This window comes from Pseudocercospora fijiensis (assembly GCF_000340215.1).
Source record: "Pseudocercospora fijiensis CIRAD86 unplaced genomic scaffold MYCFIscaffold_3, whole genome shotgun sequence".
NCBI lineage: Eukaryota > Fungi > Ascomycota > Dothideomycetes > Mycosphaerellales > Mycosphaerellaceae > Pseudocercospora > Pseudocercospora fijiensis.
The window spans coordinates 5,449,158-5,462,596 of NW_006921534.1; the positions used below are offsets into that span (position 1 = coordinate 5,449,158).

Genomic DNA, 13,439 nt, shown 5'->3' on the forward strand with positions numbered 1-13,439 from the left:
AGTATAGCTCACAGGCCATGTTTAGCTCTGTAGCCACGAGACGCAATTTCGCCTCGCTTTGAATCGACCAAGACCAATCCATGCCCGTTCATGTCGTGACGCTCAATCCTTCTTCACTTCCTCTCCTTTCCCTTCTCCTCCCGCCTACCACCTCATCAGCATAATTCCCTTCTCCCAGATTCATCAACCATTCAAGTTTCAACTCACCTCTCCTCAACCCCCTGCAACTCCATAACAAACCTAACCCACATCCTATCCGCCCTCCCCAAAACCGCATCCCCAACCCTCTTCTTCAACTCCTCCCCCTCAAACCCACACTCCCGAATCCTCCTCTCCTCAAATCTTCTCCAACCCTCAGGATCCTAGAAAGAAAGAAGAAAAAAAAAACTCAGCACTCACACACATCACATCACATCCCTCTCTCGGACTCACCTGTTCCAAAAACTTCTTATGCTTAGCCATCATCAAGTGAGCGCGCAGTTTGGGATCTGTGAGGGAAGCTGTGGGGTAGATTTGTTTTGCGCTGCTGGTGCGAGAGGATTTGGGCAGGGTGTCGAGGTAGGTGGTGTAGGCTTCTGGGTTGTGGTCGAAGTGGAGGAGCCAGGATAGTGTGCCTGGTGGGGATTGGGTTATGGCGAGGGTGTAGGTGGGGTCCATTTTTTTTTCTTGGTGGAGGAGGATGAGAGGTGTGTGGTTGTGGTTGAGGGTGTGTGTGGTTGAGGGTGTGTGTGGTTGAGGGATGGGGAGGTTGATGAGGTGGAAAGAATGGAAAGTGGAGGGAAGACGCACTTGCCTCCTATTCGATGACATGTGAAGCAAAGTTCGGGAAGGAGCGAGATGCGGGAGAGAAAGAACGTGCAAGTGTGATGGACTCACTTTACTCTACTCACGTTCTGGCATTCACTTTAACTTCTCTTCCTCCATCAACGGATCAATATCAACCGCCGGTCCCCTCGGCGCAACAACCTCCCCACCACCGCCTTTACTCAACTGCCGTCCCCTCGCCCTCGCATACCCCTCCTTATACGCCTGAAAATCCGTCGTCTTCTTGAAAGCTCCGCCATTTGTCAGCTTACCCTCATCCCAATAAATCCTCTTCAACCAAAGATTCAGCTTCGGATAGTCATGTCTGAGAGATTTGAGATTTGTCTGGAAGATGGTGTGATACGCTGTGTCGAAGCGGATGAGAGTTGTGAAGAGTCGAATATCAGCTTCTGTGATGAAGTCGCCAAAGAGAAAAGGAGTGCCTTTGCTTGTGAGATGCGCTTCGAGTCGGTCGAGGGATTCGAAGAGGGGATAGATGTTGGCGTCGTAAGCGGCTTGCGTGGTGGCGAATCCGCATTTGTAGACGCCGTTGTTGATTGTGTTGTATACTGCATAGTCGTTAGCATCAGATCATGTAGACAAGACACATGAAACATTACCCCATTCATTCATCTCTTCGATGTCCTTCCTCAAATGTTCTGGAAAGAGACCTTGATCACCTTTGCTCGACTCTCTCAGCTCCTCTGCGATGAGATCGTCGAATTCCGTGTAGAACATCCTGATGATCTCACTAGATTCATTATTCACAATCGTCTCAGTCTTCTTATCAAATAGACCTAAGCGCGAGCGTTCGACCATCAGCTTTCTCCACACATTGCTCACATGTGATACAACCTCACTCACAAGGAACCGTATATCTCCCCTCATACTCAGGTTCAACCTTCAAATACAACTGCTTCAACCCGGTGAAACCATACAACGGATCCTTCTCCTCACTCCCATGCTTGCCGGTGAATGTCCATCCATTTTCAGTCAGATCGAAGTCCGTCGGAATCATCTGAATCACATCCTCCAAACCTTTCAAGGCCCGGACAGCAGATGCACGATGCGCCCATGGACATCCATAGTTCATATACAAAGCATACCGGCCTTTCTCTGGAGGATACTGCGCTCCAGGTTCTTTGGAGATGAAGTTGCGGAACGAGCTAGCTTTGCGTCGGAAATGCCCATCTGCATCGGCATGGGAGTGTGTTGGACGAGACATTGTTTTGATCTCAACGCATTGACTGATGCAGTGCCGTGGAGTCGGGATGCATCATATATAGGCCGAAGCATGAAGGTGAGATCTAGAGCTCGGATTAGGAGAGCTCTCGGCGGCTTTGTCATGTGCTGTTGTCATCCTGCGGAATGAGCGCCGATTTGCTTGGCGTCAGTTGGTCACCAGCTATTTTTTGCCTTTGCGTTCTTTCTTGTCACCTTTTGGTCGCATTGACTTGTGAGCCATATCTCTTGTTTAGTCTGATTAGGATTCTACACCGTCTGTTCAGGTTTCGGTAGTATTATTATACCCCGTAGAAGAGCCTCCGAGCCCTGCGAATACTGTTTTATGAACTTTTATCCAATAGGAGAAGCAGATTATGCCTGTATTAAGGTATAATCTACCACTCGGGCGGCGGACGCTACAATCTTGACACAGGATGTAGTCTGCTGCGTGGTCTTGTGAAGCATTTGACCCGCGTGGGTCGATATTGGGCCGGCAGTGGAACGTGGCAAGCGCGTTATTGGCAACCAACAAGAACAAGTCTCTGCAGCTTGATGAGTGGTCTCGAAGTGCTGGGATGGCAATTGTACGCCTCTGGTCGAATACTGATCTTCATCTGTCTGATACGCATCTCTGGGGTATGGTTCAAGCGCGCCCACGAACTATTGCCTTTGTCACTTCTGCCACCATCGGGATGAAGTGACGCGTGGTCACGTAGTGAGTGATTATGAGACAGTGGTTCTCCTTATAGTGTGAAAAGTAGGGTTTGATTGTCTTCCGAAACAAGACCGGCAATTGGGCTGGCCGTCGCGTTGGCAGCGTGCTGATAGAATATCCAGCTGGATGCCGTCGCATAATTAGCACTGCGAACTACAGAGGTTGACACCGTCCACGAATGTCTGGCAATCAGGCCGTGCAGTCGGTAGCACCATTCCAAGTGACCGCATGTAACCGTTTTTGATGCAGATCTAGTCGTGTCACTATTGGTAGCACAAAGGGAAGCGAGACTGCCAAAAGAGGATGTTGATACAGTAAAACGAGGCGTCTGTTCCAGAAAATCAGTCGAAGCGAGGCATTTATTCAATACATAGTACAAGCCTCATCTCCAGATCTTTGTGTTACGTGAGACGCCCAACATGCCTTGTGCTACAGATCACATCTAGGCTTTGCACCGCGGTCCTGTGTTGATATAGACTCCGCTGCTCCCTCCATTTGTGGCCGGCATGAAGAATGTGGTACGGACAAAACGGCCCTTTGAGCACCGTACCACTTTGCATACCGAGACTTTCGGCGCGCGACACGATTTCTGTAAACGCACTGTATGCGCAGGGAAGCTCAGATATGCTTTTCGCGCGGCCTGCGCGCCGAAAGTGTAAATCTCGTGCACGAGTTTCAGGACACGCGTGGTTGAGCGATCAACCTGGTGGATGTCTTGAGATCCCTGTGGAAGCGGTGACCAGCACCTTTTCATGCCTGTTTCGCCGAGGCACCGTCCAATGAGGATAGCAAGTTGCTTGCTACTCCGGATATTGATGCCTTTCATGTGACCTGCTCTATACACCCTCTTTCAAGAATCGAGTAATAGCGTCCGCCGCCGGAGTGGTAGATTGAAACTCAATACAGGTATAATCTGCTTCTGCTATTGGATGAAACAGCATTCGCAGGGCTCGGAGGCTCTTCCACAGGGTATAATAATATCGCCGGAACTTTGAAAGAGGGCGTAGGTGGACGTACGGCTGCCCTTCTGTACAGCCCATGTTCTTCGTACCAAGTGTGCATGAAGTTGAAGCGTGGCGCTTGAACATGAGTCAGGTAAGATCCAAGTTCGTTATACCTGGCTCTTCAAAGATCTTCTGGGAGTGGTTTCGGAGTCGGGCCTTCCCTGACGAATGGAACAATGCCCATATCGGGCGAGACATTTGGCCATGGTTTCTTGATGGCGTCTTGGATTCTCACGATGGAATTGCGCGGTCCGGGAACAGCTCCGTTCACCACAACGATTCCGTTCTCTGCATCGACTTTCATGACCCTCAGATTTTTCACTGTGTGATTTTTGTGTCCCATTCGACCTGCCATCTTCTTGCCCGGAAGCACACGTGACCCGCTGCCTTGGGAAGCACCAGCTGAACCCATGGCTCGATGAGTCAAAGAGGTACCATGAGATGCTGGCTGACCAGAAAATCCCCATCGCTTCATGCCTCCTGCAAACCCCATTCCGCGAGTGACACCTCTCGCGTCAACATGTTGTCCTGGCTGAAAGAGGTCTGCTGTGATGATGCTGCCAACCTTTGGCAGGCCTTCTTCATTCTTGACTCGAAATTCAGCAACCTCGCTTTTGAGAGGCACACCTTGCGCAGCGAAATGCCCTCTTTCCGGCCGCGTGACATTGCGAGCCTCTCTCGTGCCGAAACCAACCTGCACTGCCCAGTACCCATGTACATCGCGTCGTTTGTGGCTGACCACTTGACATCTATCCAGCTGAAGCACTGTACATGCTTCTCGTTTTGCTGTTGTCGGATCGTAAATACCCGTCATGCCCTTCTTGATAGCAATAGCGCCTGTCCGTAGTGGCATGTTGTGTTCTTTCCGCAGAAATGCAGCCTTTTGGGTGGCTCGTAATACTGGTAGATCCTTGCCATGATTGAACTTGTGCAGCTTCTTCGGAGGTGCTATTGACCGTATTGTGCGCACAAATTGGCGAGGCACTGATGGGCAGAGGAACCTTGGCGGTACCGCAAATATGCGGATGGAGGGATTGGGCGGCATTGTTGAGAGGGTGGGAGTTGGTGTTGGTCGTGATGGATGAACATCTTACGAGAGTGACAGCAGCCATTGGCCGCGGGAGAGGGTCTTGGCATTTTCAGTTGACACCTGAGGAAAACACACTTTCACAACATCTCCTCGTCATGCTTCGCCTACAGGCTACATACAGGGCGACTCCCTTGTCAAATTCGGGCCACACGATTCACGTAGCTCTCGTCTAGGCCTGTTGAAGCCTTGCGAACTCTGCGAAGGACGAATCAAGTATTTAAGTAAGCGAACTTCGAACTGAGGGTCGGCACAACCTTCAGTTGTTGTCGGAGTTGGCCACACCCTGTATGCTACCATCGCCCCCGTCATTTTGTTATATCGAAATGGCACCAACGACCTGAGCGGACGTCGCTCTACGTACTTCTCGAATTCGGCTATGTCGCCTAATTTGACGGAAAACTCCGAGCTTCTCCTCGAGGAGCTCTCTCGAACTGCACTAATCTCGCCTGTCCCTTGACGGCTGTGGCCCGACGACATGGTCGTTCGCTCTAGCGAGGCTGTGTAACAAATGCAGACTTCGAATCACAGCAGGAAAATGACCCACATCTAAAGTGTGGCTGCCGACGCGGCGGATCTTCATAAGGTCACAGCCGCGGGAAGCGCCTAATGACTATTGAGCTGCTTGATGATTCCTGGTTCCGGCTATATATTACTGGACTACTACAGCTTTCGCAAGCTGTCACACTCCGGTCTGGCTCGGGCTCTTTCTGAAAATCCAGTATCGGCGATCACATTCACCCGCACGCGGCACGATGTTAGCTCTCAGGCCTCGGCCTCCCGCACTCAAGGACCATAGCACTTCTTGAGAATGCTCTACAGTGCACCATCTCGCGCATGTGCTATCTATGTAGTAAGGGAGGATTCCTGGACTCTTGGCCTGTGCTGGCTTGGCGCACACTACAAAGTTCATTCACAAACATCAGCATTATGCTCTCGAGCCAGCTCGGCGTTATGAATGTAAGCCGAGCACCATCTCCTGAGCGGTCAACATCTCCTTCATCTTCCAACATGTTGGTTCTGCATGCGGCTTGAAGGCCTCTAATGGCCATCATCATCTCGATCGCATGATGCGGCTGGTTTTCTCATCCCAGCAACGCGGTAGCGAGTCACCGACCCTTTTATGTCATCCTGCGCGAGACCCCGGAACAGGAACGAAAAGGTAAATTGGCTGCCTCTACGTCTCCGTCTTGCATTATTATCGAGTTCAAATCACGCAGCGTTTCTGATATATCCACAGCATCGTACATCGTGTTTCGTCGGGCGCGATAGACGCGATGGTAATACCACTGGAGGCGGCGTCCGAGACATTTAATACGTCGGCGGCACCGTGCCGTCCCAGCAGTGTACCACACTGTCGGGGTCAACAAAATCACTGACTCAAGAGCACGACGGGGTGGCAGGTCCGAAAAGCGTCTCGTGCAGCACAGGGCCATAGGCAGGTTGATGGAGGAGGCTTGATGCTTGTTTTGCGCGAGACCGGCCCGGGTCGTACTTCCGTGGTGCAGGATTTGGGTTCGTCGCTGACAAGGGTAGAACGTTGAATGAAGTTTAGTCATCGAGGGAGTGTGTGGAGGCGCTTGGAGCTCGCCAGACTCAGGCGGATGTGTGCCTCAGCGCTCAGCGCAGTGTTGCCGCCGAGGCCGACGCACAGATTGGGCGAGCAGCGTGGTGGCTAGGCTGTTCAGACTGTGCCTCTCTGGGCGTGTCTGCTCTGCTGTGCGTGCTCTGCGTACGAGGCGACCCGTGCCGCGTGGATCACAGCTGATGAGTGGAAATGCTGATGTGAGGCACATGCCATCCTGGTCGAGTGCACATTATGCTTCAGAGCGAAGTGATCATGCACACGCTAGCAGTAGCGCACGCTGGGGCTGCGCCGGGACGCGAGCAGTCTGCTGTCTGGACTCTGCTGTCCAGCGGCGGGTACGGGGAGCAGAGGTGGGTGGTGGTGACGGTGATGGGCCTGCACACACGGCGACGGCGCAGGACAGCGAGGATGGCGGGTGATTGGGCTTCTATTGGCTGAATTCTACAAGAGAACCGTACACTCTTATTACGTGCCTTTCTTCTACGTCACTTCCTTTAAAGCGCGACAATAACAATGCGCTACTACTACGCCTACCCTCTATACAATGCGACAATGCTACGATGCGCTAATAGCAAAACGCGTACCGTAACCTCCGCTAACCGTACCTCCGCTAACCGTACCTCCGCTAACCGCACCTCCGCTAACTATACCTCCGCTAACCGCACCTCCGCTAACTACACCTCCGCTAACCGTACCCTACCTCTTCCGCAAGCAACCTATAGCGGCCTCCTATAGCAAAATAAACTACAATCTATAGCGGCCTTTAATAGATAAAGGAAGGGCAAGGATAAGTAATTAAGGACCTAGAGACATAAAGGACTTAGTCAAAAAAAAACGGAGAATACTAAAAGGCAAAAAACTGTAGACGGGCAACACCCGGAGTTACTCTTACGGATACGATATAGACCTCGAGCTTTTGACCCTTTAAGACACGTTACGAATTAACTAAGTAAATATGCCTACTAGACTTCGACCTTATACGCTTCCGAAGAAACGCCGCTATAGAAAACCTATCCCGGAGAACTGATTTCTTTAGGTTTAGATAATAGGCAGTTACCTCTACTAGTTTATTAGGCTGCTAGCTGCCTTAGAAAAGACTATTAAATAGCCTAAATCCCTTAGGTTCCCTACGTAACTTAATAACTCGGCGTAAAGGATTACTATAACTCCTTACCTAGTTACAGCTAGGCGACGCTTCGTCTTAGTCGATTATTATTAGTTAAAGGTCGTAAATTGCAGTGTTATTGTATACCCTTATTGCTACTACCTAGGACAGCTTAGATAGTAATAGCTTAGTTAGAAGGGGAAGGCAGAGGGGTAAGGTTTAGTTAAGTATTTAATTCCCCGTCTAGCAGCTATATTATTAATATTAACTTAAGTTAGTATCGACATTAAGATTGCTCTGCATCAAACTGCTACTTAAATTGCTACCTAAACTGCTAACTAAACTGCTACCTAAACTCGCTATCTCCGAAGCTAAGTTAAGTCGATTAAGCGCACTTCTAGCAAAAACACGCTAGCAAAAGTGATTAATACGATAACGACGGAGAGACTAGCTACTGCTCCTAGAACAGTATCGCAGCTTTTAGCCCCCCTACTCCCTCTACGCTCCCGTAATCTATAAAGGCCTTGCGCTTAAGACACCCTTTACTAAGGCAAGACCTGTACGTGCCGGGCGAGCAAGAACGGTATTACAGTAGAGGGCGGTTTAGTCGAGCCTTAGCGAGTGCTTAACCCGTCCGGAACGCTAACGTTAGCAAGAAGAGGGTACTATAGTAGAGGGCGGTTTAGTCGAGCCTTAGCGAGTGCTTAACCTGTCCGGAACGCCAACGTTAGCAAGAAGAGGGTACTATAGTAGAGGGCGGTTTAGTCGAGCCTTAGCGAGTGCTTAACCCGTCCGGAACGCTAACGTTAGCAAGAAGAGGGTACTATAGTAGAGGGCGGTTTAGTCGAGCCTTAGCGAGTACTTAACCTGTCCGGAACGCTAACATTAGTAAGAAGAGGGTACTATAGTAGAGGGCGGTTTAGTCGAGCCTTAGCGAGTACTTAACCTGTCCGGAACGCTAACGTTAGTAAGAAGAGGGTACTATAGTAGAGGGCGGTTTAGTCGAGCCTTAGCGAGTGCTTAACCTATCCGGAACGCTAACGTTAGCAAATAGATGCAGATACTAAGGCGCTTACAAAGATACGATTAGGTATATAGTAAGCGGATACGTATAGTAGTTTACTATAGTCCGTACATTTATATACAAGAAGCCGTAACTTACCGCGCTATAGCTTCTAGAAGCAAACGGACGACTCCTTGCCTTTCGCAACTCCGCTTTCCTCGTACTCCGCTTTCCTCGTACTCCGCTTTCCTCGTATTCCGCCTTCCTCGCACTCCGCCTTCCTCGCCTTTCGCAACTCCGCCTTTAGCCTTTAGCCTTTCGCCTTACGCCTTCTACGTTCTATACGCTCTACGCTCTACGCTCTATATACTAAGCTAGATTAGAAGACGATAGCTATGCGACTCGGTAGCTTTAGTAAGACGCCGCCGCCGCCGCCTAGTAGATAGCAGCCTCTACTATTATCTAGTATAATCCCGCCTAGATACTAGCCTCCGCTATCCTCTGCCTCTACGTACTAATCTCTTCCTGTCCCGCCGTTTCTAACAAACCGAGTATAGCTAGCTACTATAAAATGTAATCGCTACTTAGAGGTTAAGGATACTATCTAATTTCTCAACTTTAGGAACAAAGGCGGCCCTCCTATATAGCGATGCGCTACGTGCCGAGACATAGTCGTTAGCCTAAATACATCGGGCAATTAGGAGATTAAGAAGACTACTAAGCGTCGCGCTCCTACGGATAATACGCCTTCTAGGCCTACTCGTTCGCTTACTCCTGCTACTAGCCTTACTCTAATTACCCTAGGTCTAGCTATTGCAGGTCTAACTAGAACTATAGCACCTCCGCCTCGCCCCTATTATCCTTTAAGTTAGCCTAGTCTAGATACATCTATTGTATAGTACGCAGCAATAGTCGCTAGCCGGCAGTCTCGTACTATAGCGCGGTCTACTCGTTAATCTTTAGTAGAGCAGGATATACAAGTTAGGAGTCGCTTATAGTTTATATATATCGAGTGTAGCATTCTACGCCCTTAGGACGACTAGAGTAGTAGCCTAGAGGATTAATGCTTCTAGTGCTATTCTTATCTCCTTAACGAGGACCCGCTTACTAAGAACAAGTAGTGTATTAATAGAAACTATAATAGCAATCGGTTTAGCTTTTAACGCTATCTACTTCCGGAGCTACGTAACGCCTACAGACAACACTTTCCTTAATAGAACGTAAGCTTAGTACTAGGAGACTAAGGCTTAGGTGCATAAGATATACTCGGTACCGATCCTAGTTTTAAGCCCTCTCGTACGCCCTCCGACTATTCTCTCGCTAATAGTACGCCGCGCTATACCTCTTTATCTTAGGTATAGTCTTCTTAGTAGCCGTAGCGAAGAGACACAATGTCTCGCGACTAAAGAGTGCGCTAAGATCGCCGTACACGCTTCGAGAACCATACCGAACCTATACTCGTTCTAGTAGACTAGCAAGTAGTTACTAATGCCCTAGGCGTAGATAATAAAAAGCTTATATATAACTTCTGTTATGCTATCGATAACGACGCGCTCGACACTTGCAATCGATACTTAGAGCGCTAGTTTAGTATGTATCTCACTCGGAACAATAGTATCTATAGTCGGTATATTAATCGAGATAGGGATATCGAGGCTAGCGACCTATTCCTCTTCTCGGACGGTAACAATATAGATCCTAGTCGCATCCCTCTAGAGCTTACTAGCTTAACTACCGCCGAGGAGCTTCTTATTGCCCGTATTTATATTTAGATGTCCGTCTTCTGTATACGTAGGCAGCAGTAGCAGTATCGTAGTTATATCTACAATTTCCTAAAGGATGTTGTTACCGTATACTATAAGCTTCCTCGAATCCCTAGGGAGCTCGATCTCGTAGTTCTTCGCCTAAAACAGTCCGAGCAGCCGCAATTACAAACGGAGGTAGGAGGTCCTATTCCTAATAAGGATGAATACCGCAAGCGACGTCAATTCCGACAAGATTTCCGTATTCGGCGCTCTAAGGTCCTAAACGCACTTAACTAGCTTAAAGCTAATAATCGATACTATCGTAAGATCGATATTAATTAAGCAGCACTATCTTAGTTGCCTAAAGACGACACTATTAAGGCCTAGCTAGAATCTGCAGAGTACGTAGAGACTGTATTATACGCCTACGACGGCTATGTGCTACCTCGGCCTGCTCCGAAGTACTTTATATATTAGGGCTGCTATTATCCGCGGCCTAATAAGGCACGTAGCAAGACGGAGTGCTACTACTGTAAAATAGGCACTCTAGACGCCAATTAGGGTCGTAAGTAGCGATACTGTATTGTTAGCGACTATATTAGTACTCGCGACTAGTTCTCCTATATTAGGGGACAGTACGGCCTAGAATTGGTTCCAATTTAGCAGTTTAATTATAGTAGCATTTGCGCTCGCGACAATTACATAGATTATGTCTATACTTAACTAGCTCTACTAGCTCGCATCCGCATACTAGAAATTGCTTAGCGTATCGACTAGGGTCCTATATAGGGTGCAGGTATGCCGGATATAGACGAGGATCTTAGACACGAGTATACCGCTATACCTAACCTCTATCCTAAACACTATGCTATAGAACAGCTACGAGATCGCCTTCGACATCGATATAATAAAGCGGCTAGGCGAGTAGGTCCGTAGCAACCTCTATAGTTGTTATATATTACTTAGCCTAATTATTCTAAGATCCCTATTAATAAGCTTGATCGCTTATATCCCCTTATAGCTATAGCTTTTCTAGTATTGCTTCCCTAGGGTAAGGGTAATCCTAACTAGCCGCGACCTCGCACTATATCCTATAGTAATACTATCGATTACTATATACGGTACTACGATAACCGCTTCGCTAGTTATAAGCGGTAGCCGTACTTCGTCTTTAACAAGAGTATGCGCTATTAGGTACTTAATGCTGCTGCCTTCTTTGCTAACCGTTTCTAGAAAGATAGTACAGAAGTTATAGTAGACACACTCGAGGCTGCCTTAGCTATAGATCTAAACGACAAGGAGGCTTAGAAGCTAGTAAACTCGATTGTTAAGGTTAGTAGACAGATCCGTAGTACTCGTCCGTATTAGAACGGTCGTCGTATTAACCTAGAGGTATACGTACGCGCTCTTAGTAAGCCTTAGTTGTTTTGCACTATTAGCGCTGCTAATCTTTAGTAGGATTCCCTTATATAACTAATGCCTAGATACAATCAATAGAAGCAGCTTAGACTAATTAAGCGTATAAAGATAGCACGCGAGAATCTTCGGAAGTATCTACACATTGCGAATGTATACATCGTCCGCCGTTTCTAGCATCTGCTCGAGAAAGTAATAAAGCTAAAGTTCAACGTAACGGACTACTAGTATCGATTTAAATAGCAGAACCGCGGAAGCTGTTATGTCTACTTCTTCCTTTAGTACGACGTACCAAATTACGAAGTATCTATACCGGATAGCCGTCGGTTGTTTGCGTAGCAATAAGGCATATATATTACTGCCCTTAATCCTAAGCTAGGCCGTAATCTTAGACAAGGGGCTACAATCTAGTATAGTACTAGGGAATTGATAAATACGTAAGAAGACCTAGCGGACATTATCAACCGAGTATAGCGCTATATCTATAGCGACTACTGTTAAGCGAAGCGGAAGGATGATCTAAATAGAGAGTTAACGTATCGATTCTACTTTCTAAGGAAGCATCGAGATACTACCGATATTAACTACGAGTATAACAACTACTACCTTAGTTTTACCGCCGCCTGCAATAATTCATTCCTTAACTACTTCAACCGATTAATGTCTATAGCTTAGCGGGCTAATTGCGACATTATACCTTATACTACCCTTTATGCTATAATGCAGTATATTCTTAAGTACTGTAGCAAGACTAAGGTAAAAAGCTAATTATACGATAACATTATAAAAGGCCTACTACCTCTTATCAACTACGATAAGCCTCTACTGTCTATAGTAGCTAAGCTCTTGAACATCTTAATTATAGAGCGTAACTAGCTAGCTTAGTAGGTTGCTTACCTTAACTTACATCTCCCTCTATAGAAAGGCAGCCGCACTATAATTAACTTAGATTGTCGACTATAGACAGAGCAAACCGCTCCAGTTTAGATTAGTAATAAAGAAGAAGAAGAAGCAGAAGAACAGGCGATCGGCGATGCTACCGGCGCTAGTTAAGGCGAAGCAGACAACTAGACCTAAACGAATGCTCGAGCACCTACCCGCACTTCCCTCTAGAAGTATATGTAGCGTCCTAATATCGTAGAGCAGGAGAGCCTCTTTACGTACTTAACAGAATAGAACCTATAGGTCCGTAGATAGCCTCGGAAGCTTAGGAATGTCGACCGCGATCGCAGACTACTAAACTACTTCCCGCGATATTCGTCTAATCTAACTAAGCCTACTTACATTCACTATTAGCGCATAAAGATCTGGATTTATTACCTATTCCGCGAGCTGCCTTAGTATACCGAGACCTCGCCCTACTCCTTTCCGGATAAACCTGATATCGAGTTTATATCTTAGGCGGCGGCATTGTAGCACTATCGACAAAACTACGTCGACCTAGATAGTTACTCTTTGCATCCTAATAACTACTTATAGGACATCGATCGAGACGATAGCGATCCGTTTATCGACCTAGAGCTTTAGAACCTTAGCGAGCCCGCTAACTTTAATGCACTATATAGACTATTACTAAACCTAGGTGTTTAGGACGAGGATCCGAATAACCTAGGCGATCGTAATATTAATAGGGGTGCCTTTTAGGAGCCTCGTATTAGCAAGTACCTCGATACCTATCTAGATCTCTACGATATATCTAAAGACTAGTAGCAAGCAAAGAAGCGCGACTATAGCGCGGTAGATATAGA

General features: G+C 47.6%; 2 protein-coding genes across 2 annotated transcripts; both read right to left on the reverse strand.

Moving 5' to 3' along the window:
* Window positions 1-113: 113 nt before the first annotated feature.
* Window positions 114-2,029, reverse strand: MYCFIDRAFT_187791 (uncharacterized protein; the record flags this gene model as incomplete). Its single annotated transcript, XM_007927316.1, has 4 exons — window positions 114-144; window positions 1,016-1,373; window positions 1,425-1,601; window positions 1,669-2,029. The coding sequence occupies 4 exons, from the start codon at window positions 2,027-2,029 to the stop codon at window positions 114-116; spliced, it is 927 nt and encodes a 308-aa protein (XP_007925507.1).
* A 1,839-nt stretch (window positions 2,030-3,868) lies between these two features.
* On the reverse strand, window positions 3,869-4,792 carry MYCFIDRAFT_41482 (uncharacterized protein; the record flags this gene model as incomplete). The annotated part of the gene is made up of 1 exon (XM_007926015.1): window positions 3,869-4,792. One exon carries the CDS (start codon window positions 4,790-4,792, stop codon window positions 3,869-3,871), a length of 924 nt encoding a protein of 307 aa, XP_007924206.1.
* Between the last annotated feature and the right edge of the window lie 8,647 nt (window positions 4,793-13,439).